Raw genomic sequence first — 19780 nt, forward strand, 5'->3', positions numbered from 1 at the left:
CGGCCAGTGATAACATGGATGGCTGGGATCTCAGGGTTGCATCTGTAAAGGCAAAATGCTACACTTAACAGAGGCAGAATTGTTCACAACAGAGAGAGGAATGATTCCCCCGTACTTAAGGGCAAGCACAGTCTACACAATAGCATAATTTGCCCGTCCCAAAGCAAGTGCACATAACCCACAGGAGCCCCAAAATGGTGAGTAAGCACAGGGTGAAGGGGGACTGATTCTTTCATAGCTGTACTGTCCTATGGGCTTCTGTGCCTTGGAGAGAGCCAACAGCTGCAAGGGGGGCCCTTTTCTGAACACTGTCCCCACATTTTCCACAGGAGTTCATCCTGGAATATATCTCGCTGCTGAGGGTGACCTGGGAAGCAAGGGAGGGTCTTCTACTACAGTGCGGCTTCTGTCCTGGCCCATCCATATGTAGCTTGCCTGTGTGCAGCAATGGTTCCCCCTGCCCGTCATGGCACAGTGGCACGGACATGTTAGCCTGACTGGGACAAGGACCACAGTGGCTCTCCCATGAAACCTGCACAAGCACATTGCCCAAGTTCTGGATGAGACCTTTGAAGAGATTACTGAGGCCAATTACCATGATGTGAGAGAGCACATCAACCCCCTATTCTGCATCGAGGCATCCATGCAGCCTTAACCCTCCTTGCCCCAAGAGCCTGCACCGAATAACTTACTTCCCCAAATAAAAGCTGCTTACTGGGAACCTCCTCTGGTGTTTGTCCTTCCCCAAGCATCATCTGCCGCGACTGGCTACCTTCCTCCTGGCTTGAGAACAGCTCCTTGTCCGCATGCATCTAGGGATGCTGTGGTGTCTTTCTCCTCCTCAGCACCCTCGCTTCTGCTTTCCGCCTCCTCCTCCTGCCCTTTTTGGACTGTGCTCTGAAGTGTCCATGGTGGTACTCAGAGTGGAGGTGGGGTCGCCCCCAAGTATTGTGTCCAGCTCTTTGTAAAAATGGCAGGTCGTGGGGGCAGGACCAGAGTGGCTGTTTGCCTCACGGGCTTTGCGGTAGGCATTCCGCAGCACCTTCACTTTAACCCTGCACTGGAGAGTGTCTTGGTCATGGCCCCTTTCTATCATGTCCCATGATATCCATCATGTCCCTTGAAGGTGTTGTAATTCCTACGGCTGGAGTGCAGCTAGGACTGGACAGCTTCCTCCCCCCAAACACTGATGAGGTCCAGCACTTTGCCATTGCTCCATACTGGGGATCACCTGGCACGTGGAGGCATGGTCACCTGGAAAGATTCGCTGAGAGCACTCCACGCCTTGCTGAGTAAACAGGAAGGGGATTTTCAAAATTCCCAGAGAATTTAAAGGGCGGGTCTGATGGTTGGTCACCTAAGGGCAAGGCAGTAGAGTTCAAAGTGATGGCCAGAGTGGCTAGAACAGGCATTGTGGGACACTTCTGGAGGCCGATCAGAACGGATTAACGTACCAGGGCGTCCACACTGGCGCCGCGGTGCTCCAGCGGGGGTGCATCAAACATCATTTCACTTGTCGAAGTGGAGTAAGAGGAGTGCTCTAGCCGCGGAGTCAGAGCGCTTTACGTGCCTTGCTAGTGTGGACGCGTCATGAGTTAGAGCACACTGGACTGCTTTAAAGTGCTCTAATTCGTAAGTGGAGCCATGCCCACACAGTATCTTGTGATAAGGATATTGCATTTTTGCCCTGAGATCTCCACTGGGTGCCAATTGACTTCTCAGCAGTGTGTAAAAGGCATTGTTTATGACATAATAAAGTCTTAAATGATCTGGGACCTACTTGAGAGACTCTCTCCCTGTGACATACTGCTGCCATTGTGATTCTTAGTTGGGTCTGGAATGGCTGTGTAGGATTGGAGTTTTAATAGGTCTTCTGACTGAGGAGTGTTTTGTAGGAGATGGGGAGAAGAAAATAACTGCTTGTTTGTTTTTGTTTTATTTTTGGGGTGGTGGTTGGTTTTTTTGTTGTTTTTTACATTGTGCTTTTAATTGGTTTCAGGATACCCGGAGCCTGTGATGGATGATGATTTAAGTTGTCTTTTTCGGGGTGAGGGGAGGGAGGAGAGTTTATAGAAAAAACTCAACAAACAAAAACTGTAATTTAGCAAAAAGAAAAGGAGTACTTGTGGCACCTTAGAGACTAACCAATTTATTTGAGCATAAGCTTTCGTGAGCTACAGCTCACTTCATCGGATGCATACTTACTAACACGGCTGTTACTCTGAAACCTGTATTTAGCAGTATTTAGGCTCTAACCAGAATGGTTGCTGCAAAGGAAAATTATGCCTCACTAAACTTTAGAATGCTTTGAACTTGTCAGTAACTAGCTGATACCCAAAAATGGATGACATTATTTGTTTAGACTCTCCAGTCGTCTGATCTTTGACTAAGCTCCTCCATATCAGATTACTAAAAGAAACACAGTAGTCATAGGGTGAGAGGTAAAATATTGTCAGGGATCAAAAATTGGCTAGGAAACAGAAAACAAATAAATGGTCGGTCCATTGCCATCATGGCAGAAAGTTAATGGTGTGGTGCCACATGATTCTATTGTAGGACCAGTGTAGCTTAATATATTTATCAGTGATCTGGAAAAAGGACTGAGCAGTGAGATGGTAAAATGTGCAGATGACACAAAATTGTGTAGGTTAGCCAAGTCTACAGAGGACTGTGAGGAACTTCAGAAAGACCTAACCAAGCTAGGTGAATGGGCAGCATGATGGCATGGCAAATTAAACTCAGTGTTGATAAATGTAAAGTAGTTTGCATGGGTGGGAAAAATGTGAACTACTCATACACCTTACTGGGTTCTAAATTAACTTTACCAGCTCAGGGAAAGGACGCGGACATCACTGTGGACAGCTCAAGGAAGAGCTCTGTTCATTGTACAGCTGTGATCTAAAAAAAAAAAGGGGGCAAACAAAACGGTAGGTTATTTAAGGATAGGGATAGAGGCTAATACAGAAGATGTTATGTCATTGCATAAATTGCAATATATGTCATTGCATAAATTATTGCTGAGATTATAAAATAATTTGAAAATTCCTCTAAAAAATTCTCTCTATATATGTATATACGGAACAGGCAAATGAACAACTTCCTTGGGAGCTCTTTCTAGCAAATGCCATTTTTTCCTGTTATAAAGTCCTGTCAGCTACATTATCATTTTCCTGTGGATGCTCTGCATCTCTTATATTAATTGGATGGTCATGATGTAGATGGCAGTTTGAAGAAATTGATTTGTCTACATGCAGAATAGGTAAGCATTGAATTTTGGCAGTTGGTGTTTTAAACTAAAAATACAAAGCACAGTATCCTCCTTTCTCTATTAGTATTAGGCAACTTATTCTCCTTAGACTAAGTTATCAAGCACACAATCGTTAATGGTTTTTAGGAAGAGTTGTTGCTCATAATTAAAGTTGAATTTGGGCCCTGGTCTATTTATCGATGTATTAAAAAAAATGCAAAGTTTTTTTTATTAATGTTATTTTACAGTTAGCTTCTTTGCTAAGTTACTAGTATTTCATGCATTTTAAAATTATTCCCTTTCCAGACTTCTTTCAAGTAAAGAAAGATTGCACAATTTTAGGGAAGAGGTTTTATTGTGTCTTCTTTCAGCTACCAATCCAAATAAACTCAACTGTAAACTAGATTGGTATCTTAAATAAACTCCAATAAATTTCCCATCTAGAAGTGAGCAATTCACTTTGTTTCATTTCTCTTGCTTTTTTCATTTCACCCTACTCTCTTTTATTTCTGTCCTTTGTTTTCACCCCCTCAGATCTGTGCATCTTTTTTCTTCCCAGATCCCCTTGTAGGGCCCAATTATGCAAACAGGTAAACAGGTGCATAACTTTGTTCATATGAGTATTCTCATTGGCCACATGGGAACTGACTTCAGTGTGGCTCTATGCAGATGTGTGACTGTATGTATTAGCTTGCAATATTGGGTCCTGAAAGATGGATCAAACCTGAAAGACAGATAAAACCAATAAGTATATTGTTGACAGGTGGAAATTTAGGGAGTAATATTTTACAAAACTCTCTCTTTAGAAAGATGAGCAGAGCACAAAGGTGCTTTGGTTTCATTCTATGAGGGAATATGAGCAACAAACTTTCCCCTGGCTGCTGTTGGGACATAAATATATATCTTCCAAAGCAGTTAGTTGACTGGCCAACTGAAAAATGCCAGCATTATAATGATGAAGGATCTGTTTCACCTTATGCAGTTACTTAATTCTATAATTAGTAGTTAGGGCCCCACATGTCATTGCTCAAAACTTGAAGTAATCATGCCTGAGTTGCCAGAACAAAAATTACCCAGTGCAGTTTTTATTCTTGTCCATTATCAGATTGGAACAGAGACCTATTTATTTTGTTGTTTATTTAAATAATGTATTCATTTCATGCAGTGTATGAAGGGGTATACAAGCACTTTGGGGGTCACTGGAAAGAACTCTCTTGGGCTATAACCATCCGTATTTCCCCTCATTGTCTACATTGTCTCTCTGGGTTCACTGTTCCCAGCAAATATGCAGGTTTGATAATGAATTCTGAAATTCAATTGGATTCTTCCCAGGTCTTTTGTGAGTTCCTTTCTATCCAACTGGTCTGGGACAGAAGGACGGCAGCTGGGTAGCATTACTCATCTAATCAGGTCAGCTGATCTTACCTACAAATAAACTTGTAAGGTAACTGGAAAGGGGGGGGGGAGAATTTCCTCCTCCCCCTTTTGTGTGGAAATTGTTGGAGAGTCAATGTGGACAAGTTGGGAGTGTAAAAGAAACTGTTGGATCTAGGGCTTAATTTTGGTTTACTCTGTTTTTTATTATTTGCTTATAGAGTGTGCATAACTGTATTATGGAGAGTGATAACTTGTGATTCAGGGTTGTGATATTGAATTTGAGTTACTGGGGGGTGAGGAGGAAACAAACTGTTTGTGGGGTTTTTGTCCACTTGTACAGCGATGGTTCACAGATATCTTCAACTGTCCTTGGAGCCTTCCCACCAGGGTCCTGCTCTGCCCATGTGTAAGGGTCTGCTGTGGGGTTCCAATTCTAGGATTGGGGAATGTATTGCTAACAAAAGCAACTGACATTTCTAGAGAAGTGTAGGAAAACAGTATCCTGTTGAAATTGATTAGTATTAACCTCACTGGAGTATATGAATATTATAAGGCATCCCCTACAAAACTCACCTCCGTATTTTGATTTTTTAATGAAAACCATAAATTAGATACTTTGATACAGAGTAATTCATATCTTTACAAATGTTGATATAAGGATATGCAGGTTAGGTATGCTTCAAAAATATTTTTTCCTCCTATGCCTGCATGCAACCAAGTAACAAGCTGATTATATGAAGAAAATTCTTTCTGAAGGTCCCCATTCTGTGAAAGTGGTGCATTTGCTTAACTTTATGTATGTGAATAGCCTCCCTGAGTACACACTCTGTGTGTGTGTGTGTGTGTGTGTGTGTGTGTGTGTGTGTGTGTGTGTGTGTGTGTAAAGCTGTGTGTGTGTGTGTCTTTATAGGGTTAGGACTTTGGAGACTGATACTTACTTGACCCTCATCACCATAGTATCCTATATAAATGTTGTGGGTTATTTTTCTGTAAGATCAAAGTTTGCATTTTTATTTGTTTGTTTTAATCCTAGATAAAGAGACAAACTATGAAAATTGAGAATAGAGCTAGGTGAAAAAATTGTGTACACTTTTTTCAGCAAAAATACAGATTTGGCAAGACTTTCACATTTTTGAAATATCTTTGTTTCAGTACTAATTTCCTTTGTTTTTATTTTAAAAAGGCTCAGTCAAATCAAAGCTTTTTCATTTTTCATCAAACAATGTTTCCGTTAACCTCAAACTGGTTGTTTTTTTTTTTTAAAGTGTTAGCGAACCAAAAAAAAAAACCCCTATTGTTCACACAATTCTAGTTGAGAGCGATGACTATTCAATTTATCCTTGAAAGAAAGGAAGAGAGGCAGGTGACCCTCTCTCCATTCCTCTCCCCTTTATTGAGTATACCTAAGAAATATGTAAAGGATGCACTTTCTTTTTTTTCTATTCTTTCCCTCTTCTTTTTCTCTCTTCCTCTCTTCTTTGGCAATCACTCAGCTTGATAAAATATCATTCACCTCACTGTGGTATCTTAACTGCTATCAGATACTGTAATTAAAGAAATAAAGCACACTTTGGTTTCAGTCGCTCTCCTATTCCTGAATAATAATCCACATAAAAAAATCAAGGAGTACTTATGGCACCTTAGAGACTAATAGATTTATTTGGGCATAAGCTTTCGTGCATCCGATAAAGTGGGTTTTAGCCCACGAAAGCTTATGCCCAAATTAATTTGTTAGTCTCTAAGGTGCCACAAGTACTCCTCGTTTTTTTTGTTAACACGGCTACCACTCTGAAACCAATCCACACAAAGTATTTCTTGGTGTGTAATAGATACTGAACTAACTTTCAAAAGTTGTACCTAAGATGTATATAAACAACTCATCTCTTCATAAAGAGCCATCAAAACTAAAAAAGATGAATTAGAGAGATGCATTTTGCCTTTTGTAAGAAGGAAAACACAGAATTGTTGCAATTCTAAACAGAAAAAAATTCTATTTGAAGTAATCCACACTTTATATGATAGAGAGGGTAACTATGAATAGATAAATTAAATTTATAAATCTGTATGAAACTACCTCTCAGCTATTTTAGATGGGATGGGAGACTTTAACTGGCTCCTATGCCTGGAGGTGTGAAGGTAGCTGTAAGCCACCTCAGGATTCTGTTTACACAAGGGAACACCCGCCCCCCCCCCCCCCAGTGGCTGGCTTTCTGGCTGCCTTGCGTAGTCAGAGGCATAAAGTGGGCTCAAGGATTTGGCCCTTTGACTTCTAAAGGGAAGAGCAGAATGATAAAAATAGTGTAGACTACTGTCTGCAATTTGATGAAAACTCAACTAGTTGTACAGATTTCCTTTTATTAGTACAACATGTGGTCCATAAAATTGTTGTCAGAAAAGCAGTGCTGGTAGAACTGCAATGGAAAGTTAGAACACAACATTTTGTAGTTCTCTAATACAGAATTATTGGCAGATAAATGTTATAGCATTTATGATTGGAATAAGAAATATGAACTTCTCCCCAGCGGAGGTAATTTTAGAAGTTGCAAATGCAAATATGCACACAGTCATTTAAAATTCTAAAAGGGCAGTGGGCAGTCTGAATTACTCTCCCTGTTTGAGGGAGGTAGGTTGAGGAGAAATGATTTTGTCACTCTTAGTTAGAAAGTACTGCAGAAATACTAAGGACATTTTTTGGCATAAATAACGTGTGTGACATCAGTGTTCATGACTCAGTATTTCTGGTAGCAGTAACTTCACACAATAAACAAATGCCAAATCTATGTAGGTTATGAGCACTCTTACCTGTAAAATAAGGAACAATTTGAGAGGTAGATAACGGAGGGGAGAGAAGAACAATAAATTCTGGGGCTGTTAATGCCTTTTACTACTGAAAAAGCACTTGTCTAGGCTCATCCCATGTGTGATGAGGGGCACAAGTCATTTTAGATGGCTAAGGCCACTCTTTTGTATCCCCCAAGGTGGTGTCAACCTTAACGTGTGCAGGGCCCCAACTTCCCAGGGGTCAAACAGGGTTGCAAGTAGCCACCACCTCCAGGGTGGTTGTGAAGGGGTGGGTAATCGTGTGGCCATTAGTTTCATCTTAGGGGAGAACGCTAATCACCTCAGCAAGAGGTGACTAAAATACCTCCAGCTCTGAATTTGAGTGGGGGTGGGCAGGGCTGTCCCTAGAAGGGTGCGGGGCCCGGGGCATAGGCTCCAAGATTCTAATCTGCTTTGGGGTGCTCCACCCAGGCCCTCCCCCCACTACATCCCTTCCTCCAAGGCCCCGCCCTGGCTTTTCCCTGCACAGTTCTGCTCCCTCCCCTGAGTGTGCTGTGCCCTCGCTCCCCTCCCCTCTAGCACCTCCTGACTCTGCAAAACATCTGATCTGCGGTGTGGTAGGTGCTGAGAGGGAGGGGGAGGTGCTGATGGGTGGGGCCTGCTGGTGGGCAGGAGGCACTGGGAGAAGGGGGAGGTTCTGGTAGGGGGGCTCCTCGTTGCCCCTCCACCTGTCGCTCTTCTCCTTGCTGTCAACCCTCCCACCTGCCTCCTCACCTCCCTGCCGCTTGCCTCCCTGTTTGCCTGTTCACCTACTTGCCCTCCCACCTCACCTCCCTGCCCGCCTCCTCACGATTTTATCGAAGTGCGGGAACCCCCAAAGCACAGGGCCCAGGGCGGTTGCGCTGATTCGCCATACCCAAGGGATGGCTCTGGAGCGGGAAATCAGTCTTGCTAACTCCGACAGTATTTGGTGTAGTTTCTTCAAGCCCCAGATTCTGAAATTGCTTGGATGTTTCACTTCTTGATTACCTGCTTGTTGCTGAAAGAAATGAATGTCTCTTGTGGTCACCATTGCAGAGGAAAGCTGGACACTGTGACCTAAGTGCATCTTAAAGGCTCAAAACCCAGCAACTAAATTAAAATAACCCAATCTGTACTGGGGAAAAGAAAAAAAAATCCATCTGATTATGTTAAGGCCACACTGATGAGTAGTGGGAGGGACCTGCCTCATGATTATGGAACACCCAGACTTGGCAATTCTGTGGGGCATAAATAGCTTTTGGAAGTAAGGGCAGGACCTCAACAATGCACACAGGTGCAGCTACTGCTATACCTTCCCCACCACAGCAGTTTGTTTGTACATGCAGTAGAGCAGCCCCCTGAGGGAAGATGATCAGGCTCAGAGAGTGTAGTGAGGCACAGTAATTGTGAGGGTCCCCTTCAAACACTTTGTGGCCATCTTTAATATGGGCAGAAAGATCGTTGTAAAACAACCCATTTAACATGGTGCACTGGGTGTGGGTTTTAAAGTTGGGTGACAGATTACGTGAGGGTGTGTGTGCCCACAGGAAAGATGGCGGATAGAGGGAGCGAGCATGGCATTCCAGGTCCTGTAACTGCCTGGTCTCGTGCGCCTCAGGGAGCCAAGGCGCGAGCCCTCCACTTGCCTGCGGCCGCTTCGCGACTCTCGCTCCCCCTCGCCTCAGTCTCTTCTTCTCGCAGGGGCGACGCCCAGCAGCTGGGTGTTAGCCGATCGCGGTGCGCGCGTGTGTGTGTGTGTGTGTGTGTGTGTGTGGGGCGGGGCTACCGGCAGGGTGAGCGGCCGGGCTGCTCAGGGGAGGTAGAGGGAGCTGAGGAGAGGAGCTGAGCGGCGGCTGCGGTGCTGCTGCGGGGGTGTTGTGTACGGCCGCTGCTGCGAGTGGGGACACCTTCTTCCAGGAGGGTGCGGAGGGAACCATGCCAGTTCTCAGGTAGCGCATAGACGTTGATGCTGCTGTGGCTTGCCCCCCTAGCGCGTCCCCTAAGGCAACGGGTTGCTGTCTGAGCAGTGCATTGACTTACTACCTCTGCCTAGACTTGGGATGGCTTAGTTTTATTGCCTTCTCCGATGGGTCGTGGGCTTGGGGTGGCTCCGTTTCCCCATTCCTTTCTCTTCCCTCCCCTCCCTTTTCCTCGGGTTCTGGGTGGGAACTGTGCTGTTTCACCACCCTTTTCCCCCCCCCCCTCCGCCCCCTCCATAACCAGTTCATTTGGTGTTTGACATCCGTCCCACTGGGACCCCTTCCCTGCAACTTTAACTATGTAAGTGCTATCTTTAAATCAGATGGCAATTATCTGTACGTTGCAAAAAATATACAATATTATGGATGCTTATTATTTATGTGGCCCCATGAGCGTACTGGATGGTTTACAGACAAGTACCCTGCCCTGAGCTGCTCCCTTGTCTATTACACTCCCACCTATGGTTTAACAGGGTTTGGTTGAAACAAAATTAAAAGCCTGTCCAATATGAAAGCGAATTACCTGCCTCTTTACATCCTCTTGCTCTTTTTCTCTTGGACACTAGCTGGCAAAGTAAAGTGGTTTTTAGTCTGAAATTGCTCTAAATCTTCGCAGTGTTTAATAATGTGTTGCACTAACGTAGGAGGCATGAGGGCATCTGGGTTGAAATGCAAGTCTCAAATTAGGATGTGTGGAGGGATCTGTCTGTCATTGGCCTGCCATGATAAGCATTTCCAGGAAAATCATTTGGGAGTATGTTGACTTTAAAGTGATGGACTATCGAACTGCTGTAATGTGGGGCAAATGTGGGGCAATGTGAAATTGATGAAGGACGAGAAGTAGATGCATATATTTGTGACAGTTCTAAAATCGTTCTTGGTGAATAATGTTGGCAGGACTATCCATTCTAAAGTTTGGTTTGGAGCTAAGCCTTTTTCCTCTCTATGCTACACATTTAATTGTGGGGAAAGAGCAACTACAGTAATATGGCAGTAACTTGCATAATCTTGCAATAATAGATGAACATTATGATCCAGTTTTAATATTTGCTACATTTTTAAGCTCAGTTTAGATCAATCCCAAATGCTGAGGAGGATAAAATTTAAGACCCTCAACACATTTATTATGCCAGGGTCACAGATGGGTAATGATTACAGTGACTAGATTTAAAATTTATAGCTTAACATGCAGTAGTGTGAATTCTTTTTTTGTATAATTAGTTTTTTCTTAAAGACCCTCCTCTCTTAAATGGACTTGTACTATCAAGTGAACTGGTGACCTTTATCATATATATTTATATACATACTGATCAGTCCAGTAGTTCCTGAAGAGCTGTCTAAAGTTGCTGAGTTTAATTATCATTTCAAGTTGCCTCTCCCATTCCCTCCCCCCATGCAGTATATCAGATGCCACCTTGTCTCCAGTTAAGGAGTAGAGACCAGTGACTCTTCCACAACATGATGCTATGCAGCTGCCAGGTTATGCTGAGCTAATGCAACTGCCTTAAAATCTCAGTAGTGGTAGAACAGTGTTCATTAGTATGACAGACCTAGTTCCTACAGGCCTTGGCTTTAAAGTGCTTGGAATCTAAAATAAATTACGTCTTTCAGAGGATTGTGAAATGTGTATTGAAGATACTGCATTAACCCTGTGTGTAAATATGCAATGTGTTAGCCAAATGTTAACTTCATTTCTTTAAAGCCCCAATTCAGCAAAGCATATGAATAGCCCTTTGATTTCAGTGGGGCTACTTGCATGCTTAAAGTTAGGCTTAAGTGCTTTACTTAATAGAGATGTAATTGAAATGACCTTTAAACTTTATAGACCTATGGAGTACTAGCACCATAGGTGCTGGAACTACTGTGCTGGGGGTGCTGCTGCACCCCCACTTGAAGTGGTTTCCATCATATACAGGGTTTATAGTTTGGTTCAATGGCTCTCAGCACCCCCACTATACAAATTGTTCCAGCACCCCTAACTAGCACTGAAGTGCCTCTGGTCTCAGATTAATTACAGTGAAGGATAAATGATCTTTGTGTTGTAGAAGTAATTGGGCTGTGAACAGAACTGTACTGGTCAAAAGCTTTCAGCAGTGTTGTTGCTAGCAAGATTTTAAAAGGGTTTCTGTGAATGAATATGCATAGCTGTTTTATTACATCTTGAAACCCTGTCCTAACTGAACAGTGTACAAGTCTGTCTCTATATAGTGGCTTGTTTGGATTTGCTTTTGAGAACGGGTCTTACATAAGTGTTATAGAAATGTTAAACGCCAGTGTTTTTTTCATGAAATATGCTATCTCTTCATAAATTTAAGACTGGGTGTATAGCATGGTTTAGTAGCAAACTTGTAGTATAACTTGAGCTCCACACAGGAACAGGCCAAACCATGTTGTAAGTATTTGGACATTTTTATTTTTGGGAGAGAGAAGGTGGTGAAGTAATACTTTTATTGGACCAACTTCTCTTGGGGGCAGAAGGGGGAGGGAAAGAGAAGCTTTAGAGCTCTGTGGAGCTCTTCTTTGGGTCTGTTCTGTGGAGCTCAGAAGCTTGTCTCTTTCACTAAGATAATTTGGTTCTATAAAAGATATTACCACACCCACTTTGGCTCTCTCTGATATCCTGAAACTAACATGGCTACAACAACAGTGCAAACATAGCTTTACAAGAAAAGTAATCTGGTCACTGAAAAGTGAGTGTCCATCTACCGAGGGAAACTTCCGATCTTATACAACTTCTGATCTTATACATACTTTACAATGACCAGCAAAGCTGTTTTTGTAGACTTATAAAATACAACGATCAATTAATAGTAAAATAAGTTATTTGCTGCTATTGTCTAGACAGTGTAGGTCAGTAGAACCTCAGAATTGCCAAACACCTTGGGAATTGAGGTTGTTCGTAACTCTGAAACGTTTGTATCTCTGAACAAAATGTTATGGTTCTTTCAAAAGTTTACAACTGAACATTGACTTAATAGAGCTTTGAAACTTTACTATGCAGAAGAAAAATGCTGCTTTCCCTTTTTTAGTACTTTATGTTTAACACAGTACTGTATTTGCCTTTTTGGGGCGGGGGGGAAGGGAGTCTCTGCTTCTGTCTGATTGCATACTTCGGGTTCCAAATGAGGTGTGTGGTTGACTGGTTAGTTTGTAACTCTGAGGTTCTACTGGTTGCTAATGAGCAATGCAGATCGCTGCTTGGATTTGACGTTTCCAAATGTCATAACTGCTGCAAAAATAATCCAGTGTGTATTTTTCAAATATTTTTTAAGCAAAAAGACTGAAGTTTTTTTCCCCCCGTATGTTATTGGACACTGATACACTTCCATTCCTGTTTTGATGTCACTCTTTCACACTGCTGTTGTGCTAAAGTGCAGATAGATGTGTGAGAAGATGAAATACTTTGATTAAAATCAGTGCTACTAGTGTCGGGTTACCAATTTTGGAGTTGCATAGAAAGAAGAAATATTTATCTAATTTTGAAAACAAGTAATATTATGTACTCAAGATTGCATAAAAAGATTAAACGCATATTTGCAAAGTACGGTCGGTTAAGATTAGTTTGACATTTATAAAAATGACTTGAAGTGGAAGTCAATTCAGAAGCAAAAGAGAGGGGTTTTTTTTTGTTTTGTTTTTTGGTATGTTGGCTGCACCTCATTACTCCTGTTAATTGTGATAATGAGAGAGTAATATCCAAAACATTTCGGAAAGATCATTGGCTATTTGTGGAAATTTAATCTCTCTAGTGAACAAACCTACCCCCCCAACATGGTTAGCAGAACATGGCTTATATTTAATAATGTACATAACTTAAAAGCTTGTGACTACCAGTTATTTTCACTAGGTTCTGTAGTAATTGCAAAGTCAATAAAATGCCTTGGTCTTTACTATGGACAATTTGATACTTTTTGTTTTTTGTGTGTATGTATGTGAGTGTGTGCATGCACACGCGCACATGTGCATGTCCATATTCCCTCCTTACCAATGTCTGTGTCTTCTGGAAAGTAAGCCACTGGTATTTTTGTGATCTTGGCTTTATTTATTTATTTATTTTATTTCTTTTGGGTGTAAAAAGCATTTTCTGTGGCAAGGGCTTTTTTTTTTTTTTTTTTTTTTTTAATGATTGTATTGTGATACTTGTAACGGTCAGAGATGCATTTCCTATTGTATGGGAGGGATGGACCTCTGTCTGTGGTCTGACAAGCCCAGATGGACTCAATGAAGGGGAACAGTAAAGACGGTTAAATAAATTAAACAAGATTATTCTAAGTCAATATTTAGACTTCAAAAGAAGAAAAATTGTAGAACACACTCATCCTTGATTCACCAGTCTGCACCTTCTATTTCGTATCTTATCCAACCTTTAACTTTTCCTCCTTGAGTGTAAATAATTGATAACCAAGATGTGAAATTGACCAGTCCAGTTTTGCTGTCCAACATGACTAAAAAGCAAAAACTAAACAGGATATGTGTTATGTTAAAGAGTTTTTTACTGCTTTTAAGGTGGTGGTAATAACACTGGTCAGAGTTTAATGCGTTTCTTTACACTGTCCAGATTTAACTGTTGTCTGACGTCACTAGTAATTTCAAGCATGTAAATATGGCTTTCATTTTATATCTGTACAATATGGCCTACAGAATCTTGTCTTGTTTTACATAGGCCATGTCTACACTACAGAGTTAAGGCGACTTAAGTTATGTCAACGATCATAAACTACTGTAATTACATTGCTTGTACATTTTTAAGAGCTCCATTTTAAGCTGTGCCAAGACTACACAAGCCACATTAAAGCACTGCCGTGGCAGCGCTTTAACATTGCCAGTGAAGACATGCCCTGACTCAGGTTAGATTTAAGATACTAATGTTACTGTTTGAGGAGCAGTTGTATCTAAACAGTTCACGTGTTTCTGTCTTTGCTCCTTATGTAGTTCTCAGCAGACCGCTCTGGATGCTAACGGATAAGATATGCAAAGTCTCATGTGGTATTTGAAAATGAAGTGCCAAATGCTGTTCTGTTGTAATTGCCTCTTTATGGAACACCTAAATTGAAGACAGTAGAAACAGTGTTGGTTCCAAATGCTGAACCTACTCTTGCTGGTGTCAGTTACCTTTTTTTTTTTAAGTGTCATGTTAGGTGTGCCCATGGCAATGTAGCCTTTATAATATTGATGGGTTGATATTACCAATGGCATTAAACCTTAGTAACCTATGCCAAAGGTTTGCACTCCCTAAAGGCTACAGTATCAGAATTAGCAAGGTCGGAACAACTATTAGGCTATGTCTACACTTGAGGAGTTTTTGCGTTGTCAGTTTCACTGGTGATAGTGAACCAGTGAAAGCACTTCCATCGCAGATGAGAACAGCGCACTGAGGGCAGCTATCCCACAGTGCAGTTCTCTCCATTTTGACGATAGGTCTTGTGGGAAGGGGGAGGTGATCGTGGAGCATCCTGGGTCCCTACACAGCATCCTCTCCCCAAACACTGATCAGCTCCAGTAGCTCAGCATTGCTCCAAGCAGGGGATTGTTTGCTCTGTGGAGCAGGCATTGTCACCTGGCCAGATAAGTGAGCATTTGCCAAGAAAACAGGAAGGGGAGTTTCAAAGTTCCCAGGGGGTCGGGTGGATGTCAGTTTACCTGGCATCAGAGCAGCAGACCTGCTGGCCAGAGTGGTCATCTAGGCACTGTGGGATATCCTCTGGAGGCTAAAAGCTCTGTAAACAGGAAGAATGTGTCTTCACTTGCACATCATTGATAAGAGCTGTACGCCTCTTGTGGAGGTGGTTTTCTTTTTGCGGTGAAACTTCTGTCATTGGCAAGTGTAGATGCTCCCATGGTTTTTGCGCAAAAAAGGGACTTCTTCCTCTTTAAATGGCAAGTGTAGACATACCCTTAGAAATATCGTTACATTTGGAGACTCTAGGAGCACACAAGGAAAAATAGCAATGACTACAGTAATCCCTTTATTAACAGCTTCATTAAGCAGATGAGCAGAGCCACAACTATTGAAATATACATAGCGAGAGACAACCTTTAAGATATCTACAAAAAGAAAAGGAGGACTTTTGGCACCTTAGAGACTAACAAATTTATTTGAGCACAAGCTTTCATGAGCTACAGCTCACTTCATCTGAATGCATCCGATGAAGTGAGCTTAGCTCACGAAAGCTTGTGCTCAAATAAATTTGTTAGTCTCTAAGGTGTCACAAGTCCTCCTTTTCTTTTTGCAGATACAGACTAATACTGCTGCTACTCTGAAACCTGTCTTTAAGATATCTAGTGTTACAGTCAGGCTGGACAGCTGCAAGAGGGTCCTGGAAGGCTGATATGTTAGGCCTAGGATGTTAACTTCTTCTCAGCTTGTAGGAAAAACCGCGTTTATCTTGTGTAAGTTAGAGACCCCTGAATCCAATTAAGGGTTTCCTGAGGCCTTTATCAACTCCTCCTCTGGAGAGAGCAAAGAGGGAGAGAGAGAGACAAGCTACTGCAAGGCTAGTGGCAGCAGGGAAACAAGCTTTTTCAGGCTGAGAGCCTGTACTCCTTCCCACAGGGGAACAGCCAAATCTGAGTGCCTGCTAGGGGAAGGACTGACACCCCAGGGCAAGAAACAGGGCGACTCCCTGCCCCAGTGAGGAAGCAGGGAAAGGTATTCCCTTCTGTTTTTGTGTTTTGATACAGTTTCCTTTTTGTCTGGTGAAAAATCACCCATCAGGCTGACCCTGGGGCCTACCCTGAAAACACAACCAAAGGAGCACAGAAGGGGGAAGGCCAACACTGCCCAGAGTGGGGCTGGTTTACCTCAGGCCTGCCATCACTAGAGGGGGGATGTGGAAAGTCTGGTGAGACGAAGGAGGTGCCTTGTCACACTAGCATCAATGATTTCATACTTTCATCTCTGTAGTCCCCTTGGAGATGCCAGTATCACTCAACAGGTCGTCATTTGTGGAAGGCCTCCTTATGAATTCCTCCTTCCTTTTTCATACTTTTATTTTGTATTACTCTTATATGCATGAGGGTTCCAACCCCTTTTTCCTGATCTGGATATCCACACTGCATAAATGTTGGTATTCCCATCTTTTCATAGCCTGTCCTCTTAGTTTCTCTTATCTTCATTAATGCTTATGTCAGCAAGTCCAATGGTGACTTGCAGTTATTGAAGAATTTCCCATGATGTTACCATCAAACAGCTTGTGGTAGTGAGGGGCACACTGTGGAATATTTTCCCAAATATCACCTGTATTTGAAAGAGGACTTTGTGAACACGATACTTTTTAGTTTGCATCAGCAGCGCCCACACAGGGGAGTGGTAGTGCAGTACTGTGGGGCTGTGTAGAGAAGCCCTTGGACCATGAGGCGGAGAGAAACTAGTAGGTTTAATTGCATTGCATTGAGACTTTTTTAAAATTTTTTTTGGCATTTTATGTGCGGTTGTTAATATCCCATATACAACACTGACACTTGTCTGTTCATACTTCAGTTTTGATTGAGATGTTAACTGGAAATAGCACGTATCGTGCATTTCGTCTTCAGGGATCCCAAAGTGCATCACGCAGATACTGTATGATTGTTATACCTTTCTCTACAGCATATAAGTAGCAGCTGAGTGGACAATAAATGTAGGCATATGGAATCTTGGGCAAACTCATATTCAACACTTTCAAATATTATGGCTTTTCTCCACCGTTTGTATAAATTCAGATTAATCATTGATTTAACACAAAGAAACCCCTACTTTTTAAAGTCTTTACTATATCTAGCCTTCTACAATAAACAAATCCTCAGACTATAAAATAAATATGGATATTAAAAATATTGTGGCTCAAAAAGTGGTGAAATACCAAAGACCTGGAAGAAAACAAAATCATCACTGATAAAATTTGCAGATGATACTCAAATTGGGGGAGTGGTAAATAACAGAGAGGATAAGACACTCAGACAGAGCGATTGGGATCACTAGGTAAGCTGAGCTCAGGCAAACAATATGTGTTACAATATGGCTAAATGTATACATGTAGGAACAAAGAATGTAGGTCATACTTGCACTATGGGGGACTCTATCCTGGTAAAAAGATGTGGAGGTTGTTGTGGATAATCAGCTGAACATGAGCTCCCAGTGTGATGCTGTGGCCAAAAGAGGTAATGACAGGTTTCAGAGTAAGTGAGCTGTAGCTCACGAAAGCTTATGCTCAAATAAATTGGTTAGTCTCTAAGGTGCCACAAGTACTCCTTTTCTTTTTGCAAAAGGGGTAATGTGATCCTGCAATGCATAAAAGGGAATTTTACCTCTGAATTTGGCACTGGTGTGACTGCTGCTGGAATATTGTGTCCAGTTGTGGTGTGCACATTTTAAAAAGGATGTTGATAAACTGGAGAGGGCTCACAGAAAAGCTATTGAGGATGATTAAAGAATTGGAAAGCATGCTTTATAGTGATTGAGCTCCTTGAGTCTGACTATTTAGCTTTAACAAAGAGAAGATATTTGATTACAGTTTAAGTACCTACATGTGAAACAAATATTTAATAATGGGCTCCAGTGGCTGGAAGTTGAAGGTAAACAAGTTCCAATTGCAAATAAAGCATACATTTTTAACAGTGATGGCAATTAACCATTAGAACAGTTTACCAGAGGTCATGGTGGATTCTCCATCACTGGAATTATTAAATCAAGACTGGATATTTTTCTAAAAGATATGCTCAAGGAATTATGTTGGGAAAGTTCTATGGCCTGTGTTATACAAGAGTCAGAGAAGATGATCACAGTGGTCCCATCTGGTCTTGGAATCTATGAATATTAAGATCTAGTCTGCAAAATTATTTTTGAAACGAGGATTTAGTCCTGTAATATTCTAAAGATCTAACTGTTTCACTCACACACAAAATACTCAGTGATTCTTAGTTCCCCTTACTGTAAATTGTCAGTTTCTAGTTGGTCACAACCTGTGATGAAGTGAGAATGTTCTCAATGTTTTCTCTGAATACTGTGTGGGTGCCTCAGTTTCCCTAGGCATTTCTTAAGTATCTAGGTCGTGGGATAAGGGTGTGTGATTGTTGCAGAGCCCCAGAGGGCCAGCGTGATGGTGTCTGCACAGAGAATGGCAGACACCCTGTCTCCTGGCAGCTGATGGCCTGGGCTCCTCCTCTGCAAAGGTGCCAGAGAACAGAGATCAGGTGGTCTCCTGGCCTAGGAAAGAGACAAAGGCAAGAGGAGGGGCAGGAGAGTTTTCAGTTTGGAGCTGGCTGGGGAAATGGAGGGAGGCGCAGATGGGGCTCTGAGCTCCCTGCCCCTCAAGGTAGACCTGACTGAGGGGTCCTGTTCTCTGTACCTACAGGCTCTGTTTTAGACCATGTTTCTGTCATCTAATAAACCTTCTGTTTTACTGGCTGACTGAGAGTCACATCTGACTGCGGAGCTGGAGTGCAGGGCCCTTTGGCTTCCCCAGGAGCCCCACCGGTGCGGACTCGCTGTGGGAAGCACATGGTGTAAACGGGGATGCTGAATGCTCTGAGGTCAGCCCCAGGAATGCCAAAGTTGTGTAAGCTTCTTACCCTGGAGACAGTCTGCTCACAGAGAGGAGGCATGTTTCCGCAGAGTCCTGACTGGCTTCGTACAGAGTAGTTCCAGAGCATCGCCCGGTGACTCCGTGACTCCATATTTTATTTTGTATTCTTAGTGTTTTTGGTAAATTGAACATTCTTGGCTATTAACTGCCATATTTACTGAAACATACTATAAAACTTCTATTTTATGATTAAGCTGTCATAAAAGAAAGTGAGAAACTTGAAATAGAAGTTTTTCAGTTTATCAGTCAGCTAAAAAATCAGCAATTCTCATTTGGTTTTTGCTTGCTTAGGGTTATGAATTACCCAAATTCTAATTTAACTTTATATTGGGCCAACTTCTAGCAGAACTTTAGCTCTATCTTGGTAAATTCGTTTGTGTGAATTTGATGCTTAAAGATATAAGGGGGGAGGGTTAGCTCAGTGGTTTGAGCATTGGCCTGCTAAACCCAGGGTTGTGAGTTCAATCCTTGAGGGGGCCATTTAGGGATCGGGGCAAAAATTGGGGATTGGTCCTGCTTCAAGCAGGGGGTTGGATTAGATGACCTCCTGAGGTCCCTTCCAACCCTGATAGTCTATGATTCTATGATAAGCTTATGGCCTTTGGTAGTGGGCAAGGGTGATGCATGCAGAAATTTGATACCTGTATACTAGGAAAACGTGGTAGTGCATATCTATTCCAGTACTGGGTGCTTCCGCTGTGACTTATTGCTGATTTCCAATAGATTTACTCAAAATGTAGTACAGGAAACCACGGTCTATTTATTTCTTGTACAGATTACAAGGAAAAAAAACTGGAAAGGGGGAGTAAATT

General features: G+C 42.2%; 1 protein-coding gene across 5 annotated transcripts in view; it reads left to right on the forward strand.

Moving 5' to 3' along the window:
- ADK (adenosine kinase) overlaps positions 1–19780 on the forward strand; it is a 549228-nt gene that overhangs the window by 11392 nt on the left and 518056 nt on the right. Inside the window, exon 1 of one of the 5 annotated variants that reach the window (XM_084634814.1) lies at positions 9234–9375. The exons of the other annotated variants lie outside the window; for them this stretch is intronic. Coding sequence (XP_084490940.1) covers positions 9362–9375 — 14 coding nt within the window. The 5' untranslated portion in view covers positions 9234–9361. Of the gene's footprint in view, positions 1–9233; positions 9376–19780 lie in introns of those variants that run through there. 5 annotated transcript variants of the gene reach the window in all.

Source organism: Lepidochelys olivacea, assembly GCF_965140295.1.
Source record: "Lepidochelys olivacea isolate rLepOli2 genome assembly, chromosome: 7".
NCBI lineage: Eukaryota > Metazoa > Chordata > Testudines > Cheloniidae > Lepidochelys > Lepidochelys olivacea.